Below are 20,014 nucleotides of genomic sequence, written 5' to 3' on the forward strand. Positions count from 1 at the left end.
GTCCCCACTCTTTCTATCCTTTTCGATGTTGTCTTCTCTCTAGCTGTGGATGATCTATTCTGTCAGTCTTCAGGTTGATTTCAGTTGGTTGCAGTAGATGTAGTTATTTCATTGGTGTGTCCATGGGACTAGGTAAGCTCAGGATCCTCCTACTCCGTACCTTCCCAAGAGTGATAGAGTCCCAAGAGTAATTTTTAAACTAAGAAATATGCATAGTACTGGAAATGCAGGGAGAAAAAGGATTGTTCATTTATTTTAGTGCTAACACTAAGCTAAATGCTTTACATACATGTTACAATTTAATCCAAGAGTTGGCTTTTTAAATTTGGTATCATTTTCCTCATTTTGTGAAGAAAAACAATTCAACTTTATATAATCTCATTGCTAGTACATGGCAGCTAAATTCAAAACCAAATCTGTTTCAGTCTAAAATTTCTTTTACTGAAAAGTCTTGCCTCTGCTCCTTCAGCTATAATGTGCTGTCAGTTTGTGGAATTTTTTTTCATGTTTTTATATAACTTCATAACAACAATAAAAGATTTTGGACACAGAGACAAAGATACATCTACAAAAATAGAATATTTTATATTTAGCATATTAGATGTACCTTAATGTATTCTAGGTATGATAATCTAAATCTCTGTACATTTTTAATCACCAGTTTATGTTTCACACAGATGCAAAATCGGATGGTGATTTTACTTTGTAACCTGAAACCTGCAAAGATGAGGGGAGTAATATCTCAAGCAATGGTAATGTGTGCTAGTTCACCTGAGAAGGTTGAAATCTTGGCACCTCCTAATGGGTCTGTTCCCGGAGACAGAATTGTTTTTGATGCTTTTCCTGGTAAGTATTAGTCATTATTTAAAGCAGTTTGGGAACCATTGTTTTCTTCTAATGTTTAGTTTAGAATCAGTCTTGTGTATGACTCCAAGGCTTTACCTTAAGTGACCATTATTATTGAGATTTTATTATTGAGTTTCTTCAGATTGGTTCGAGATGGCACAGTAAACACAACCATCTAAACATCACCCTCCCCATGAATGCACACATTGCATAAAATACTAGAGTTTGCTCTAGGGAAAATGCTAATAATACTTACATAGCAGAAGAGTGTGATATGGATAGAGAACTAATTAATGTGCTGCAGAGTCTTTGAAGCTATAGATTATCTCAGACTGCAGCACAGAAAAACAAAAAGAAAAGTTCATACATGGGAAAGAAATGTATAATTCTCAAAGTCCATCTAATAATGTACTTGCATATGCTATTACCTGACTTCAGGATATAAAGGAAAAACTCTGAGTTAAAACTTTTATTTATTGTAATAATCTCAAAGGAAGTTGCTTTTCATTTTGCTTGTTTTCTCCAGTAAAATGCTTCTGAGACAGATGAAGCTTCATAATATACTTAAAAGTTTCTTCAAATAGGTCTTTGAAGCAAAAGAGAACTTGTCAGATACAGAATAACTATTTCCTTCATAAAAGGAAGTGGAAATAGTTAGAAATCAAAAGATTGCATTTACTTAAAGGATGTTCATTTGACTAGAATAATGGGGAAAGTAGAAATAAATTAGGCTAACAGGGAGAATCAGATCTAAAAGTCAGAATTGATTTGGAGATATATTTACAGAAACAGCTGAGTTTTAATAGCATAGCAAGGCTGATGTGATTAGATGGGCCTGCTTTTTTAATCCTATGTTAACTGTATTATGTTTGATAAAATATTAGGATATGAAGGATTTTAACATTGGACTAAGATAGAAAATATGTATGAAAGCATGGGTTCATTTTCTTGAAATTCACATCCCCCCTCCTAATCAAAAGTAGACTAATGTAAAAAACACAGAAATTGTTGAGCAAGTATCTGTGGCTTTGAATGGATGTATATGTCTTGAACCTTGGTAGATTGGAAACCATAATGGTCTGTGCTCTAAGACTCTTTCTTGTTGAACGAGGTTTTGGGAAAATCCCATTTAGAATCATTTCTTAAAGCAGCATGATGGCTTTTGGTTCTAGGAGCAAATGATTACCACTCGGCTACCACAATATCAAAACACTTCCCCCAAACCTCACACTTGGGGGTAAATCATCATTTGTATACCTGACAAACCTGAAATTCTATTGAGAAGTCTTAACTCACTAAATTGGAATAGAATGACAATAAAAGTAAACTTTTAAGATTCAGCATGCATTTTTAAAAAAGGAAATTCTGTTTACCTTTCCAAGTTAACATTTGCCTTCCTTTCTAAAATTTAAACACTTAAGATTTAGTATGTTTTCTTTACGTTTTATTTTCTGATGTAAATTGTAGAGTTACATGCTTAGAACTGGAAGAAATCATATACTTTAACCCACTATTTTACAGATTTGGTTTGAGGCCCAACAAAACTTAGCTACTTGCTTAAGGTTATATAGAGTTTAGTGAAGGGATCAAACAATAAATGTGCTGGAATTTCTAATACTATAGCATTTTTGTTTGTTGATTGCTGCTTGCTGTGAATTAATATGGATTATTTCATTAGTGAAGGCTTATAATTCATTCCTTTATCTCAAAGAATTAACAGGTAATATTTCAGCACTTGAATCAGGTTTACCTGAATGCTACTGTTGAGTAAATTGAAAGATTTTCTTTAGTTAGTCAATGACTCAGCATTAGAGATGCTAGTAGCCCCATATGAATTTCTTGTCTTCACTATATTCTTTAATCTGTCCGTTTAGCTATTTGTGTGTTTATATTTACATTGTTCCAAAGTCTGATATTTCCTGCAAATTCAGTTTCCCTTGTGCCTCAGCACATGGATTTATGGAGAAGGTAAGAAAAATAGTTGTAAAGTGAAAGAAGCAAAAACTTAACCTTTAAAATAGCCCGCGAGGTTATTATCTTATCACTTGTAATAGCTTAACCAAGGTGAACAGCATCAAGTAATTGATAAATTTTAGGATGTGAGGTCTGTTAATGCTCATCTTGCTTATGCTTCCATATCAGTTGCTTCTGTAGCAGTAAACCTGAAAGGAGGTAACAGTTAATACTACACAACAGGCCATTACTTTCACTTTTTTTTTTTTCTTTTTCCAGTGAGAGCCATGGTTTATCAGTGCTTTATTTCTCAGCATCTGTTTTACATTTTAAAGCTTAAGGTGTCTGCTGGTACATTTTGATGTTCACTTGATGTGCTCAGTGTCTGGAAAATTACATTTCATGTTATGTAAAGTGTGGTATAGAAATTGCAGTCGGGGCTCAAACCTTTGAAGTGCTATTTGGCCTTGAAAAGGCTTTTACCCTAACAACTATTTATTCCAACTACAAATCCAAAAAAGTACATAGAGTTTAGAAGATGCCAAATAATATTTTTATAACAATGGATAGAAACCCTCACCACCCAGTACTTTTTAAATTTTCAGTGTGTGGAGCTATGCATTTTAGTTTTTTTTTTTTTTTTTTAAGATTTTATTTATTTATTTGACCGAGAGAGACAGAGCGAGAGCAGGAACAGAAGCAGGGGGAGTGGGAGAGGGAGAAGCAGGCTCTCCACGGAGCAGGGAGCCTGATGCGGGGCTCCATCCCAGGACCCTGGGACCATGACCTGAGCCGAAGGCAGATGCTTAATGACTGAGCCACCCAGGCGCCCTATGCATTTTAGTATTTGAATGTGGTAACTACTCCCAAAAGCACCAAGCAAAAACAGCGTGAAAATAATATAGCCAGAAGACAGTGGCAGCGACAGCCACTTTTTGACGGTGCACTGTTTTGTCTAGTAATAAGTGAGAATTTGTATTCAGACTTTTAACTTCCAAGATCATGTTTATTTCTTTTGATATTGTCTTATTAATAAATGTAATCAATGGTTATTACAAAGTATGTATGATATATGCAAGTGTTGAATTTTTCGATCCATTTATTATTAAAAAAGATATTTGTCTAAATTTGATTTTTCAAACTTGTCTGTATTTGATTCTTCTCTCCAAAACCCATTTCAATCAGGTTTCTCTGCTCACTGTTTTCCCAGAACTATTCTGATCAAGATCATGAATTAATCTCGTAGCTAAATATCCATGGCTAGTTTTTAGTCTTTTTCTTAACTAACTTGGTTTCTGGCACCACATTCACCTGGCGGTCCCCTCATTGGCTGCCCTTCTTATCTCCTTTGCTGATTCTTCCTCACCTCCCTGACCTCTTAACATTGAAGCGTCCTAGACCTTGGTCTTTGCCCTCTTCTCTTTCTTTCCACACTTGGCCTCTTCTGTTTTCCTTTCCATGTTCATTTTTTTGGCTATTTTATCCAGTCATTTATCTGGCTGCCTACTCGACTTTTTCACTAACATATACCAAGGAAGAATACATATCCCCATCTTTCCCCTAGAATTCCCTTTTTCCATAGTATTTCCCATCTTATCTGATAGGAACTCCATTCTCTCAACTTCTTTTTATTTTCTCACATATCTTCTTCAGAAAATCCTAGTACTTGTACCTTTTGAGCATATCTAGAATCATTCTCATCTACACCACTACCACTTGGGTCTTTGTGCCAACATCTCTTGTTGGGAAGTCAAAACCTTCTAAATGGTCTCCCTTGCCCTTCTTCCATCTATTTTCAATGATAGCAGGGAGATTGATGTAAGTCAGATTGTATTACTCCTCTGCTCACAACTATTAAAAAGCTTTTCATTAGACCCAGAGTACAAGCCCAAGTTCTTAAAGTGGCTTCCCATTATCTCCATTTACCTCATGTACTCCACAAACCTTCATTGATCACTCCAGTTGAGCTCTTTCCCCAATTAGCTACATGACTTGGTTCCTCATCCTACTGAAATCTTTTAAATGTTATCTTTTTTGTTTTTTCTTCAAAACACTTATCATCATCTAATATACTATACATTATTATTATCTGCCCACACAAAAATGTAAGCATCATGAAATCAAGATTTCTGGGTTTTTTGTTGTGGTGGTTATTCACTGCTATATTCCTAGCATCTAGAAAAATGCATGGCATAGAGTAGGAACTCAATAAATTGGTTAATGAATAGACAGAAAGAAACATACTAGTAAAACATGTAAAGAAAACCAACAACACCCGCCCCCACCCCCCCACCAGTATTTAGAGAACAGGCCTGAGCATCTGCCTTTGTTATTGTCAAGATTATTCCTCGAACCACCAAACCACTTTTCTCTGTTGATTAGCTTTGTAAAATTAATTCACTTTTTTTCTTTTAGATTTTATTTCTTTATTTGAGAGAAAAAGAGAGAGCACAAATGGGGGGAGGGGCAGAGGGAGAAGGACAAACAGACTCCCCGCTGAGCAGGAGCCTACCACAGGGCTCTATCCTGAGACCCTGAGATCATGACCTGAGTGGAAGTTAGACACTTAACTGACTGAGCCACTCAGGCACCCCAAATTAATTGACTTTTATTTGCCAAGTTATACTTTAGCTTTTGTGCCATAGTTACAATTTTTAGCAATAATCAGTTATTATATCTCAGAAATTCAGTTAATTAAACATAAAATAATTCTGTTACTGCTAGGCTTTTTATGGACATGGCAGATATCAAAGAGAAGCTGATTATCAATGAGCATTCTGTGTAAAAGAATGGCCTAATTAAAATGAGGTTTCTGGTTCTTATTCCAGACTTGTGAATGCCTGGGACTTTGGAATTTGGATTTATTGCTTTTTGTAGGTTTTAAATTCTAAGAAGGTGGTCATAGCTTTTTACATCTGTACAAACTCCTCTCTGAACTATTTCCTATTGCCTGTGTGCTTTGTTTACAATGAATTGGCCTAAAATAGTATCTGAAAGATTAGTTCTCTTACATTATGTGTAACCATTCCAAATGGTGATTACTGGCATGTGTTTAGCAATTTCAGAGTTTCTGCAGTTTTTAGGTTTAAGAACTTTTATTGGTATCATTTAACTTCTTTGGATAACCATGTCAAAAAGGAAAAAAAGGAAAGTAAGATTAGAAGGACATAATACACAGGAATGATGAAAGACTTCTCTGGACAATATAGTTCATTAAAAAACAATTGTTTAGGGACGGCTGGGTGGCTCAGTCGGTTAAGCATCTGCCTTCGGCTCAGGTCATGATCCCAGGGTTCTGGGATCGAGTCCCGTATCAGGCTCCCTGCTCACCGGCGAGCCTACTTCTCCATCTCTCACTCCCCCTGCTTGTGTTCCCTCTCTAGCAGTCTCTCTCTCTCTGTCAAATAAATAAATAAAATCTTAAAAAAAAATTGTTTAAAATATTAGGTTTGTTTTTCATGGTAGGTGATTTAAACTTGCATTTCAAACTAGCTTTATACCCTACCAAGTAGTATATTATTGAGAAACATTTTGAGTAAGCCAGAAAGTTAACACTGCATCCAAGACTTTTCAACTCTAATTTATATTCAGTTATCCTAATGTGACAAGTTCTAATTATAATCTCAAAATTTTATTTGTCTGAATCATGTTTCATTTATTGAATAAAGTTTCACAACTACATTCAGAGTGTTCAGGTATTGAGTCTGGTGTGTTGAAAGCAACAGTCAAGCTTTAGAGGTTCCTCTTAGTAGTTTCTAGTTTATATTTAGTTCAAGTCTTTGTTCCTGGAAAATTATTAGTCTTAGTTAAGAAGTTAAAGCTTCAGATCTTGACTCCACAGTGCTGGGTGACCTGGGAACCTTTCTGAGGCTTATCTTTTTTATCTATAAGGAGTTTTTAATGTTATCTATTTTGTGTGGGTTTTGTGAGGTTTAACTTTTGAAACACTTAACTACCTACCTGATATTTAAGTTCTTAGCTGTAACCTTTGTGCCTCAATTTCCTCATCTGTAAAATGGGGGTAATTAATAGTATTTGTGTACTGAGAGGATTGAATGAGTAAATATATGTAAAGAAAGCACTTAGTGTACTGACGGCCCATAGTAAGCACTATGTGTTATGTATTATGAATATTATTTTTTATACATGTCAATATCTTCCTAGATCTGAGAAGCTTAGTTTTGTGCTGCATCACAGTTTTTTTGTATTTGGGGCTTATGTCTGCATTTAGCAAGAACCCACACAATCTATACTCTTGATAAGAAACTTACACACAAATCTGGGATGCTCTGCTTCTTGAATTAATCCATTATCAGTTGGCAATATTTTTTTGAGTGGGGACCGGGGGAATTCAGAGTTAGTACTCAGGCCTACCTGAATAGTATCTCTGCCTCCAGCTTTCTAGAATTCTGGAATGCCCACTCCCCCACATCATCTGTGTATAAGCAAAGTAGGATTATGTTTGTAGACTAAGGAATAGTTTAGAAACAAAAAATAAAAATCTTGTAGATACTTTATATATTGATATTTTTTCTATTCTGTTTATTAATTAGTTCTCTCTTGTCTAGTCAATCAAATGCTCTTAAAAGAATAAGAGAAATCCTTATCTTTTATACTAGTCTTTCAGTTTTAGTTTCATTGTATGTTCTTCTGGCATAGATACATCATTCAATTAACTATTCTGTCATCTCTGAAAACCTGCATATCAAAGGACAGTTTTGTATGTTCTGGCCAGTTTCATGGGCAGTTTCTGAAGAGCTAATAAAGAGCAAAATCACTGTGGCCAACCAATTTACTCAGTTTTGTTGTTCCTGTTGTATGAGTGGAGAATAAAAACCAGTGTAGGTAATAAGATGTAATCAGAATATAAATATAATTAGTTCCAGTAACGTTAAAGATTCTTTTTAAAGTTATTCCAGAAGATTTGAACTTGGTAGTCACTTTAGAAAAGATCTAGAAAGTTATATTTCTATCATTACTGAATTAAATTTCAGAAAAACTCTTTTTATTACCCTTCGGGAGAACAATTCTTATTTCACACTAATGCTTAAGAGATATGTTACTTTTCTTCATTGTTTCTTGAAGTGATTCTTTATTCCAAATGATAATTGAACATCCCCCCAGTTACTAAAATGATGTTATATTAAACTTTACTTTCTACTTCCTTATCAGTCATTAAATAGAGGGATTGTTTGGTATATTGGTGGCCCTTAAGTAGACCAGATGTATTCTACAATATATTTGTCTTTTGTTGATTATAAACTTCTAGTGTGGGTTATGATAGAGGGGATGGGTTATTACCCACATGTAAGAATGTTATTTCTTTTCTAAAGAACAGTTTATCAGGACGCGAGATGCTATACTAGCAGAACAAGGGTTTTGGTGTTAAATCATAATTTGTTTATCATGTAACTTTGAGCAGCTTATCTTCTCTCAACACCAGTTTCCTTATATTTAAAATTAGAGTGTTGTGTGCATTGTATGCAACAGTATATATTTCTTGTGCTTAGCAAATGCTTGTCCTTGTCTCCTTACTAACCCTTTCTATCTCTTTCCATCTCACCAAATGGAATGGGCAGGAAATGAAACCCAAAGTAGTTATTATATTTAGTTAGATAATCTCAATATTTAATCCATTCTCCAGTATCAGTAAGAAATCTTTAAGCACTTTGGCAGCCATCTCATCGTTTATTTTGCACATTGAAACAGAGTAAAGCATAAGCTGTGCCACATGTAAAAATATAACACATCAAATTATGCTCTTATCTCTTCACAGTTTTTCTGTATATATAGTGACAAAATGAGTATCTTGTATTTTTGTTTTAATAATTTGGGGGAAAATAATTTGGGGAATAAGTTCTTTTAGCTGTATTACCTGCAAAAATATTTCTTATAAGAGTAAAAAATAATCTTTCACATTTGTAGGGAAATGACAAAATATTTGTGTGTGTACATATTTAGTTTTAACAAAGCAACTTGTACACTTTCAGTGTTTAAAACTGAGCATCCATCTTTGCAGTGAAACAAACAAAAACATTTTTTAATAAACAAAATTACGATAGAGAATATCAATTCTAAACAAGATCCTACAGGTTCTGCTGATCCTCCCATCAGTGGGGCTCAAGTCATCATTAGGAGAGAATTTTATTTTAAAAAAGTCATCTTAAACTGCAAGGGTGTCCGTTAAACATCACAATTAAACATATCAAAGGAGAAGCCGTTAGGAAATGACAAATTATTTTATTTTACCAATCAAAAATATAAACTGCTGACATCATAAAATAAAGTAAATGTTAAAAGTAAGTGTTAAAATTCTGATCAGATCTAAAGATCAGAAAGTGTTGCCTAGACAATTCACTATAAATCTCTATGGATAATTTATTTAATATGGTAGCTATGTAACTTCTTTTTCCTCCCCCAATAGGAGAACCTGACAAGGAGCTGAATCCTAAGAAGAAGATTTGGGAGCAGATCCAGCCTGATCTCTTTACTAATGATGAGTGTGTAGCTACATACAAAGGAGCTCCCTTTCAGGTGAAAGGGAAAGGAGTGTGTAGGGCTCAAACTATGACCAACAGTGGAATAAAATAAAATACTTCATTTACTGAACTACATTGGAGAAAACTTTAATAACAATAAAAAGAAATACATTCGTCACTTGTACCTAAAATATAACTGGCTTTTTTGTGTGTTATTTCTCTTGCAGACTTGACTAGTCTTTTAATCAGGTATATATTGTTTTTAATCGGTTAGAGAAACACTACATTTTTACATACGGTTTTTGCTCCTTTATAACATAGGAAGGAAATCACCTATGTTTTGTGATGATTTATTTTTTAGCAGGGATATTGGTTAGCAGATTGTTTTTCTTGATACATTTAGATAACTTGAAACTAAATGACCATTTAGTTTCCTATTTGGAGGCACGTGGTACATGAAATTTTAAGCCCTTGGATTTTTAGTATATTGTGAATCTGTATTATAGATGTCTTCTCCTCTTCAGAAATGACAAGTTAGAATTTTTGTCAAGCTTATTAACTAGTCATATTGTAATAATACTGAAAATGACCAATTGTCATAAAAGATAGGAGACGTGGCATTTTAACATTATTGCTGTTGCTCACCAAAGTAATCAGACCTGTATATTTAAGGTGACTTTTTTAAAAGAATGAAATTTTCCACTGTGTACTGAACTTTTTCTTCCCATTTGGCAAAGTAGTAATACATTTTGATAAATATAAAGAATAAATACATTGCAAAGTGTTGCCAATGCAGTTTCCAATAAATTGATAAAAACAGCAGTCTACTTTTTTTATTCTAGGTGATTATAAAGATTCTTTGGCTACCTAATTAAAGATTATTTGTAGGTTTTTAATTTTAGAAGAGCATTTAAGATTGATATATTTTGCTTTTTCATGTACTATCATTACTATTAATATATTAAAAGAAATTGTTATCAAAGTCAATGTACATATATATTAAGGTGTCAAATGCCTATTTTTCACTCATCTTAACAGATATTGTAGGAACAATGAAAATTAACTTAGGAATTAGGAGCTTTCAAGTTCACCAGCCTTGAGATTATGACTGATGATTTGGGCTACCGAAAAGAAATGCATCTGTGGAGGTAGGAGTGTAGATACTATTTAAAATAAAAATTACACAATATTCTAGCTGTTTATAGCCTCTGATGGAGAAGCAAAACAAAAAAATTTAAAACAACCGTGCATGCCAGGTTCTAAAAGGTATAATTAAATTTCGTTTATTGAAGTCCATGGAGTTCTGGTAGGCCAGTTTTATCTTCTTTCTGAAAAACTAAATAACAGAACATCAATAACAACTGTTGACAGCTAAACACAAATGAATGTCAGAAGTTATTTTGTATTCAGGATGTATTATTCTTTTGGAAATAAGACTATGACAAAGTCTTGTGATTCTGTATTTTCCAATTTTTCCCAATTATATTAAATTTAAATTAAAGAATGTTTCAACTACTTAGTTGAAATATTTATTCCCAATTTTTATTTACTTTTTTTAAGATTTTTTTTTTGAGAGAGAGAGAAAGAGATTACGAGCAGGGGAGGAGGATAGAGGGAGAAGCAGACTCACCGGTGAGCAGGGAGCCCAATGCGGGACTCATCCTAGGACCCTGGGATCATGACCCAAGCCAAAGGCAGATACTTAACTGACTGAACCACCTAGGCGCCCAATTCCCAATTTTTAAAGTTACATAAAGCATTACTCAATCAAGTTATCAATGTAGCACCATTATTAGTCATTGTTTTTATAGAAAAATAATTGATTTGTATTGCTGGGATGAGAGAGCTCTTATGGAACTAACAACAAAAATGGCATTGTTCATGAACTAGACATAAACCTTTTGGCTTTGGTATTCAGCCCTTTAAAGATTTCAACAGTAGGAGATGGTGTTAGGTCACAGCCTAAACAGTTGGTACCTCTTGACTTTTATTTATGTTTTGTGAACTAAACCAGGAAAAAAAAAAAGTTGACCCTACCCCAAGATGCTTTCTTTTTTTTTTTTTAAAGATTTTATTTTTATTTATTTGACAGAGAGATAGAGAGAACAAGTAGAGGCAGGCAGAGGGAGAGGGAGAAGCAGGCTCCCTGCTGAGCAGGGAGCCTGATGCGGGGCTCGATCCCAGGACCCTGGGATCATGACCCGAGCCGAAGGCAGCCGCTTAATAACCGACTGAGCCACCCAGGCGCCCCTCCAAGATGCTTTTTTATGCAAGGTTGGCGTACTATCTTACAGTGAATGTTGGGAGTACTAACTTTTCTTATATTTAGAAATTCCATGTGTACTATTCTTTTGAGATGAGTCATTTTCAGGACCTGTTGATTTTAATATAAAATTGAAAATGTTTTCCCCTGCTTGCTTTTACCAAGAACATTAAGTACTGTATGGATACAAGAACATTAAGTGCCCACCAAACAGATACTTTGTTGTTGCTTTTTAAAAATATGTAAATTCCTATTTAGACTATTTACAAAATATTCAAAGTAACTCCTGGAAGTTTAATAGCATATCAGCAAGATAGAGGGTGTGGATAGGGCCCTGTAGAGCAATATTAGTGACTTTAACCAGGTTTCAGAGTCTTTGCCTTGGCTTTGCAGGATCAAAAACCTGCATTTGTAGATGACTCTCAGAGATGCTAATATATCCATAGAGCTTAGTATTGGTTTTGAAGCCAAATTACCTAGTTTTGATTCCTGGCTCTACAACTTAAATGTGTGTGTGAGCTGGGGCAACTGCTTAGCCTTTATATACTTTACTCCCCTCATTTAAGGTGGGTATAATAAAGTACTTATCTCAGAGTTATGAAGGTTGTGGGAGTTAGTACCCACAGAGTACTTAAAACAATTTCTAGGATATAATATATATTATTGTAATACCCGTTCATGGTAGGGATGCTCCTTTTCCAGAAACTAGTGTTCTTGAGATTTCCTGAGAAGTTGAATTCTTGTTCAGAACATTACATAGTGTATATGAAGCCCCAGGAGGCTGGGGCCCTGTTTCTCAGTAGACCTGATTGTCCCTCGTACCAGATGTAGTATCTCTTCCCTTGCTGGAGATGTTCCTTACTGCATTACTGAAATTTTCTCTTATCCACGTGCTCCCACTGACGTCTGTTGTTTAGATAGTTAGATACTGCCCATCCCTGTTCATTGATGCCCTTTGATTGGTTTAGTATTAATGATAGTTTTAAAAAGTTTTGCAATTTTCTTTTTTTTTTTTTTAAGATTTTATTTATTTATTTGAAGCGGGGGGAGAGCATGAACAGGGGGAGAGGCAGAGGGAGAAGCAGACTTCCTGCTGAGCAGGGAGCCTGATGTGGGGCTCAGTCCCAGAACCCTGGAATCACAACCTGAGCTGAAGGCAGATGCTTAACTGAGCCACCCAGGCACCCTTAGTTTTATAATTTTCTTAGACCAGGAAGACAATATTTCTCACTGTTGTGTTTTCAGTTTAATATAAATAGAAGCAATTCTATTTTTAAGTTCTTGGTCAGTAGGGAAGCACTTCACTCTTTTTTTTTTTTTTTTTTTTTTAATATTTATTTATCCATGAGAGACAGAAAAGGAAGCGGAGGCAGAGGGAGAAGCGGGCTCCCCACTGATCAGGGAGCCCAACAGTGGGGCTCGATCCCAGGACCCCGGGACCACGACCCGAGCCGGAGGCAGACGCCCAACTGACTCGGAAGCACTTCACTCTTGAGTTTAACAGGAGCATTAAAGGGACATGAGTATACCTCAGCTTTCCAGGGAAATTTATATGTTATGCCTTTAAAAATACAAAAAGAACAGAAGTACTCAGTATTAACTGTGTACTTTAGCTACATAAATTGTGACACAAGTTCTGGTTCTAAGCGCTTTTGCAACAGTGTGAAGACTAAAACTTTATCACCAAGATACCAAATAAAAACTAGGGAGGAAAATTAATGTAACTCAACTAACAATAATACTACAAATTGCTGTCCTGTGGAGAAAGCTCTACTCTCCAAAATTTCAATTAGGGAATAAACCATGCCCTTCAACAAAAGTTAGGGGGATGTATTAATACCTCTCTGCTCTCGTGGATTTTATTATAGGATTATTACTAAGATATGTAGTGCTTTATAGCTAAAAAGTACTTTTACACATCTTACCTATTTCTTAACTCCATAGAATTAGACCAGCCATTTCATTTTACCCCAAAGAACCAACAGAAAAGTTAAAAAAGTACCTGTGCTAAGGTATAACTATCTAAAACCTAGATCTTCTTCCAACTCTTAGTAATCCTGTGCTCTTCTCCATTACAATATACTTTCTTCCATGTCAGTTAAATGTCATATGGTTTCTTTTATTTGGGTGAGAAGCAACTGCTTTGTTTAAACTTTAGGGAAAGATAGTGATAAAGTCCCTAGACTCTAGTAGTTCACGTAAGGAGATTAGGATGACTCCATTAGTGGAGTATTTTAAGAGATTCTAAAGGTAGAGGCGAGATCGTTAAATACTCCTTTGGAGTGGTTAGTTACAAAGATAATCTATCAACTTTTTTCTTTTTGTTGCAGAAGTTCTTAGGAAGAACCTGTTGGTAAAACCAGGCTGCTGCGGCTGGCAGCAGTTGCCTTTTTAAGTAATGCACTGTTGAGGGCACTGATCTGACAGTCCATCCCAAAACCCAACCTGTGAGAGAGGTCACTAAATTCCAGATAGATAGATAGATAGATAGTCAATATATTTATTTAATCCAGGAGCAATTCTATAGTGAGGCCTCATTTGCAGTACTACTTGGATGATAACCCCAAAATGTGCAGTAATAAAAGAAGGATAGCTGCTGATGGCTAATATGCCTCTATACAAAACCAGATCGTCAGATACCAACTTGTTGGAATAGAAAAGAGTGACTTACACATTCTTGCTTACTGTACTTTTTATAGTTACGGTTTTTCCTTTGGCTAAGTCTTGGCAGAGGTGATTCATAGGGGTATAACTCCAAAAAAAATTTGGAAATAGGACCCAGAACAATGAAATAATTGCTGGTTTGAAAGTGAGCCATCTGGAATTTCAGAGTGTGAATTAATTATTGTATATTATATTTTTTCACCCTTATGTATTCCCTTGTTTATTTTTTTCCTTCCCCTTCCTTACTCCCACCTCCCCTCCTGAATACACTATTCCCAGTTCTCTGGATTTTTGAGTAAAATATGTGTGTGTTATTTTATGTCTTCATCAACATATTTCCTATCTGGCAGGCTATTGTCCTTAGCAACAGCAGCAGAAACAAGCCTGGGGCTCAATAATTGCAAGAAATCCTTTTTTAATGAAGGGCCTAGCTACTCACTCTTCTTGCCTTTCCCATTGCTACATAATACCTAATATTGTTCAAATAGTAATTATTAACGTCTGCTCATTTCTACAATGATGTTTTTGTGATAAGCCTTCTTCGGAAGGCTGTTCTAACAAAGTTTTACTTTTGTTTTTGTAAATTGCCTCATTAGAATATTATACATCCCAGTAGAGAAATGCTCTCAAGATATATGCATCCACTTAACTTTTCAGCTCTAAGATTGCATATTTGGCTGATACTTGTTAATTTAAAACCCATTCAGCTTTTTACACCTGGGGAATTTGGAAAGAATAGTGCGGGAGTTATCCAAAATCAACACCACAATTTGATTTCTCTTTGAAAAAGATTAAGAAAAATGCAAACTGAAAGTCACTTTCAATAGGTTTAGCAAAAGAGAATGATGTTGGTAGAAATAACTTTTTTCTGTAACCTTAGTTTTCATATAAAAGAATAACATTTTCTCTTAAAAGAGCACATGCTTTGAAAAAAACTTCAGGTGCTTGTGAAGACACTAATTTTTTTAAAGTTTGAGAATTTGGGAAATAGCAGTGCCACTTAAAAACATCAGCCTTTTTGTAAAGAATTAGAATATGCCTGAAAATCAGTAGAACAGAGTAAGCAAATTCTTTATGGAAAACATGGCACAGGATGGATTTTAAAGAAAGTCTGAAATTGCTAATTGTAATATATTTAGGAGAATAAACCTAGTAAAGGTCAGAGCCAGTGAGTATTAGGGCTGAATCACCAATGCCCCAAGATGGTATGTGCTAATGAGAGTCTAACCCCAGATGCACAAAAATAGCAAATATACTATTTTCCAGTCCTCCAAAATGTTCAAAACACTTTCAAATACAAAGTTCATTAGAGGCTTTTGTCTTCCAGGTGCAAATAGTGTACAGATTGGGCTGAAGGGATGTAAGAAAAGATTGCAAATTATAGACTAATGGAATAGGTGGTGGGATACCAAAGATGAACTTTCTGGACATCGTTTCTTTTACCTAGAGCTAGTTTAGGTTGCATGGTTCTTTTGTTGCAAGTTGTAATTATCTCCAGTTATGGTGAGTTTATTCAGTGGTTACACGTGTACAGTCATCCCCCAAAAGCCAAATAACCCAACTTCCGGTAGAGTACAGAACAGCAACAAGATGTTCACTTCTGTGTCTTGCATTCTTGTGATTCAGCTACCCCACTACCAGCTAAAAAATTGGTTCTCTACATCCGCTATGCTGATTATTATGAGGTGTTAGGATTACTGCTGCATAATGGTACATGGAAGAACATGTCTAGAATTTAATGCCTCTTGGATACTGTGCTAGAATTAAGAGTATATTAGGAGTATATATAACACACTAACTAGAAAGATGCGGGAAGATGAAAACAGTGGTAAGGAATGGACCTAATATTTCTATATTAAGTTAAAAGAGATAAGGATAAACTACCGGGAATGGTCAATGTAATTGGTAAGAAAGGACTTTTGAACAGAGGGGGCAATCTGTTAGGGAAGTCTTGAGTTAAATGTCTTAGCAAAATCTGGTAATGGGAAAAGAAAAGCATTCCAAAGCCCTCTTCCGTAAGGAGGACCTGGGAAGGATATAAGGATACAGAGGAAATGACAGTGTTCTAAAGGTCTACTTTAGCAGGTGAGGGCATGATGCTGTGTGGAAGGGAAGTTCTTGGCTAGAGAAATAGTTGTTACCTTGTCATCACACAATAGTGCTTGATTCTGAATCAGGAACAAGGAAATAATCCTTAACGCACATCAGTTAGAATAGAACTTTCAAGTTATCAAGGATCAGCAAAGCTGATTTGGTAAAGGAAAAGAAAAATGCAGGAAATACAGTAATATAAAATAAAGGAAAACGAAGAAACATATTATATGCTTGCATGGGAGAATTTAATATCATAAAATACCATTTTTCATAAACAAAAAATTTTTTTAATTAGAAAAAAAAATCTGAAAAAATACATAAGTGAATGCCTGAGAGTATCCAGAAAAGTGTTTTAAAATAACCAAAACAAGAGAAACTTGTTCTAGATGTCAAGGAATAACATAAAGACATTTTGATTAAATCATTCTGGTATTGACAGTAATATAAAATAAATAATGGAAAGAAACAAGAATCCAGAACAGATCCAGAAATAGATACAGGAGATAGCTCTCTCTATATATCTACCTACCTCTGTCTCTGTTTTTCTTTCTTCAGTAGGAAAAGGATGAATTATTTGATAAATAGAGAAAATATAATTGGTTACACATCTGGAAGGAAATGAAACTAAAAGTGTATCTTGTATCATGTACATAGAAATATATGAGTATAAGAAAATTCACAAATTTTGTTTGGCAGAAGTTCTCATAAAGTTAAGGAATAAATAAGAGAATTAAAAAAAAAACATAAAAGACAGATGGAAGACTAATATCTATAGTATACATAGAACTCTTCTATTTTGCCAAGCAGGGAGTGTTAAAAAAATATTCAATGACACTTGTTAAAGATGGTAAGGCAGACTTTATTCAGGACCATCAAGATAGGTATAAGAACTACTGCAGAGATTGGGCTCAACTCCCAGTGTAGCATAGGCAAGGGAGAATTTACAGCCAAGGAGCAGGGTGGGGATCAGGGTCACTTGGGTTGGTGGAGAATTAGCAACCTGATCAGATATTGAGAGTGAGAGGGTTCTGGTTAAACTGACCTACCAGAGTTCTTGCTGAGACCAGATTTTACAAGGAAGTGCACAGGTGGGGCTAGGAGAAGTTTACGCCTTAAAAAGTGTTGGTCAAGCAAAGAATCATGTAAGAAGTAATCCAGTAGAAAATTGATAAAAAGGACAAAGAATGTAAAGAGGCAATTCATAGAAGAGTAAATCTAAATGAGCAACATGCTTATAGAGATACTCCCAATAGTAGTCTGGGAAATGCAAATTAATGTAACATGATTTTACATTTATCAAATGGGTGTTAGTAGGTATTTTAGATGATAACACTGATTGATGACAAGAATATAGGGAAAGAGTACTCAAACGTTGGTGAAAAAATTTCTTACAATATGAAAAGAAATTGGGTAAGATATATTGAACTTAAATTGTATGTACACTTCAACCCAGAAACTCCACTCTTGGGAATATAACTTACAGGAAAAAAGTCAATATTATATAAAAATACATATACAGGAATAGTTGTTGAAGCATGACTTTGGGTGGCAGAAAACTGGAATGCACATCAATAGAGAAGTAGTTGCACAGATTGTTACAAATACACTGAAGTGTTAAAAGGGGTGAATTTAAGTTACATTTTAGAGTTGAAGGAATTTTAATGAGGTGGTATTAAGTGAAAAAAAAGATGCTGTAGAGAGTATAATATGAAAATGTTTTTTTTTTAAAAAAACAGAAGTCAGGGCACCTGGGTGGCTTAGTTGATTAAGCATCCAGCTCTTGATTTCAGCTCAGGTCATGATCTCAAGGTCATAGGACTGAGCCCTGCATTAGGCTCTGCGCTGAGTGTGGAACCTGCTTAAGATTCTCTCTCTCTCTCTGCCCTTTCCCTCCCCACCTCAAAAATAAGTTAAATAAATAAATAAAAAGAAAAAGAAAAGTCCTCCATATGCTTATATGTATATGTGTACTCTGTGTGTGTGATTACTTGGACATGCAGAAAATAGGAATGGTGCATATCATGCTCTTTGTTGACATAAGCTCCATCTAATTGGCTGATATGCATGAGGAGAAGGAGAGATGGGAGAGGAGAGAGGTAATGGCGAACCAAAAAAGCAAAATACAAGACTACTAAAAGAAAGTAAAATATGTTATATGATCACATTTAGGGAGTTATGTATATATACATATATATGCAAATCTAAAATAATTGAAGGAAGAACATCACAGAAGTCTTCCTCTTTGAAACTGGAGGCACCTTCCCTCCATTAATTTGTAACACCATGCCAGCCTCAAAGATCTTGAACCCTTAATGTTCTGTACAACCTATCTTTCCTGAAACTAGTATTAATGTTCTAGAAGAGTTAGCTGACATCACATGAATGAAGAATATGAAGGACTTAAAATGTGAATTTTCCCCTCTCTTCACCATTTACTTCGGTTTCAGCTTCTCAGCCTCAAATCTCTTTTTCTGGGGGCGCTTGGGTGGCTCAGTTGGTTAAGCGTCTGCCTTTGGCTCAGGTCATGATCTCAGGGTCCTGGGATCGAGCCCCACATCCGGCTCCCTGCTCAGCGGGGAGCCTGCTTCTTTCTCTGCCTCTGCTTCTCTTCCCCAGCTTGTGCTCACTCTCTCAAATAAATAAATAAATAAATCTAAAAAAAAAAAAATATATATATATATATATATTTTTTTTTTTTTTTTTTTTTTTTTTTTTTTCTGTCACCAAGTGGCCAACCCCTAGGGAAGTGTCAGTGCCCATTTAGTTCTTAAATCAGCTCCTTTGTTGAAGCTCTCACTTTACAGTCCCGGACCCATGATAGAAGGGCCCCTGAAGAGAAATAAAGAGAGACATTATTTCAAGTTGGAATTTGAATTACACTTTCCCATAGAAGCATTTTCTAAATTTTGGTTCTAGGCTTTCTAATACCGTTTGTGCTAGAGTTCAGGTAAAATTAAGCACTAAGTAGGCTTTTGAGGCCTTTCCTGGGAGAATAATCACCAGCTATAATCTTATTTCTAATAGGAAATACAGTGTATTACACACTTAAAAAATATGAAACCAAGCTGTTGGTAAATTAGGAACTATCTTAGTGAAAGAATTTTATAAATTATAAAGCTCATGTACAAATGTTGAACATAAGGGTGATCCAGTTTTGATTTGGTGGTGGTCTTGGCAGTTATGATTGACTAGAATTATTTTCCTTCAATCCTCACTGCTGCCTTTGAGACCATCCTGGAGCTCTCTCCTAAGCTAAAGTGACTAACCTTATAAGGTAGAGAAGCCTCTTCTTCAGTCAAGACTTTATTCATTTTGGGTTATTACAGTTGTTACCCTTGTTTCTGCTGCAGGGCTAGGCTCTGAATTTTTACCTACATTTCCAACCCTAAATAGGAACCACAGGTCATAAGAAGGTGGAAAAGAAAGTTAACATTTATTGAGCATCTAACTGTGAGCCAAGTTGTTTAATCATTATAGTAACTATCAAGTAGATATTCCAAATGAGGATTTCACAGGATTAAATAATTTTCCTTGTCTAGCATCAAGTAAGTAGTGGAGCTAGTTTTTAAAATATAGGTAATAATTTTTCATTTTAACTTTTATTTAAATATAACAGATATACTAAACAGTTTATGAATCAGAAGTGTTCGTTGTTGAATTTTCACAAAGTGAAAACTCTGAAACCAGCCTCCAGGTCAAAAAATGAAACATTACC

General features: G+C 35.1%; 1 protein-coding gene across 5 annotated transcripts in view; it reads left to right on the top strand.

Annotated features, from left to right (window-relative positions):
• Positions 1 to 20,014, top strand: part of AIMP1 (aminoacyl tRNA synthetase complex interacting multifunctional protein 1) — a 49,430-nt gene that overhangs the window by 28,156 nt on the left and 1,260 nt on the right. For 4 of the 5 annotated variants that reach the window (XM_054508778.2, XM_054508777.2, XM_045880629.3 and 1 more), the window contains 2 exons: positions 678 to 846; positions 9,224 to 9,474. In XM_054508778.2, coding sequence (XP_054364753.1) covers positions 678 to 846; positions 9,224 to 9,390 — 336 coding nt within the window. In that variant the 3' untranslated portion in view covers positions 9,391 to 9,474. Of the gene's footprint in view, positions 1 to 677; positions 847 to 9,223; positions 9,475 to 20,014 lie in introns of those variants that run through there. The other variant, XM_064584937.1, reaches the window with a different exon arrangement.

The sequence above is a fragment of the Mirounga angustirostris genome, unplaced genomic scaffold (assembly GCF_029215605.1).
Source record: "Mirounga angustirostris isolate CCGP_5_RB_7025 unplaced genomic scaffold, mMirAng1.0.hap1 SCAF_2, whole genome shotgun sequence".
NCBI classification, from domain to species: domain Eukaryota; kingdom Metazoa; phylum Chordata; class Mammalia; order Carnivora; family Phocidae; genus Mirounga; species Mirounga angustirostris.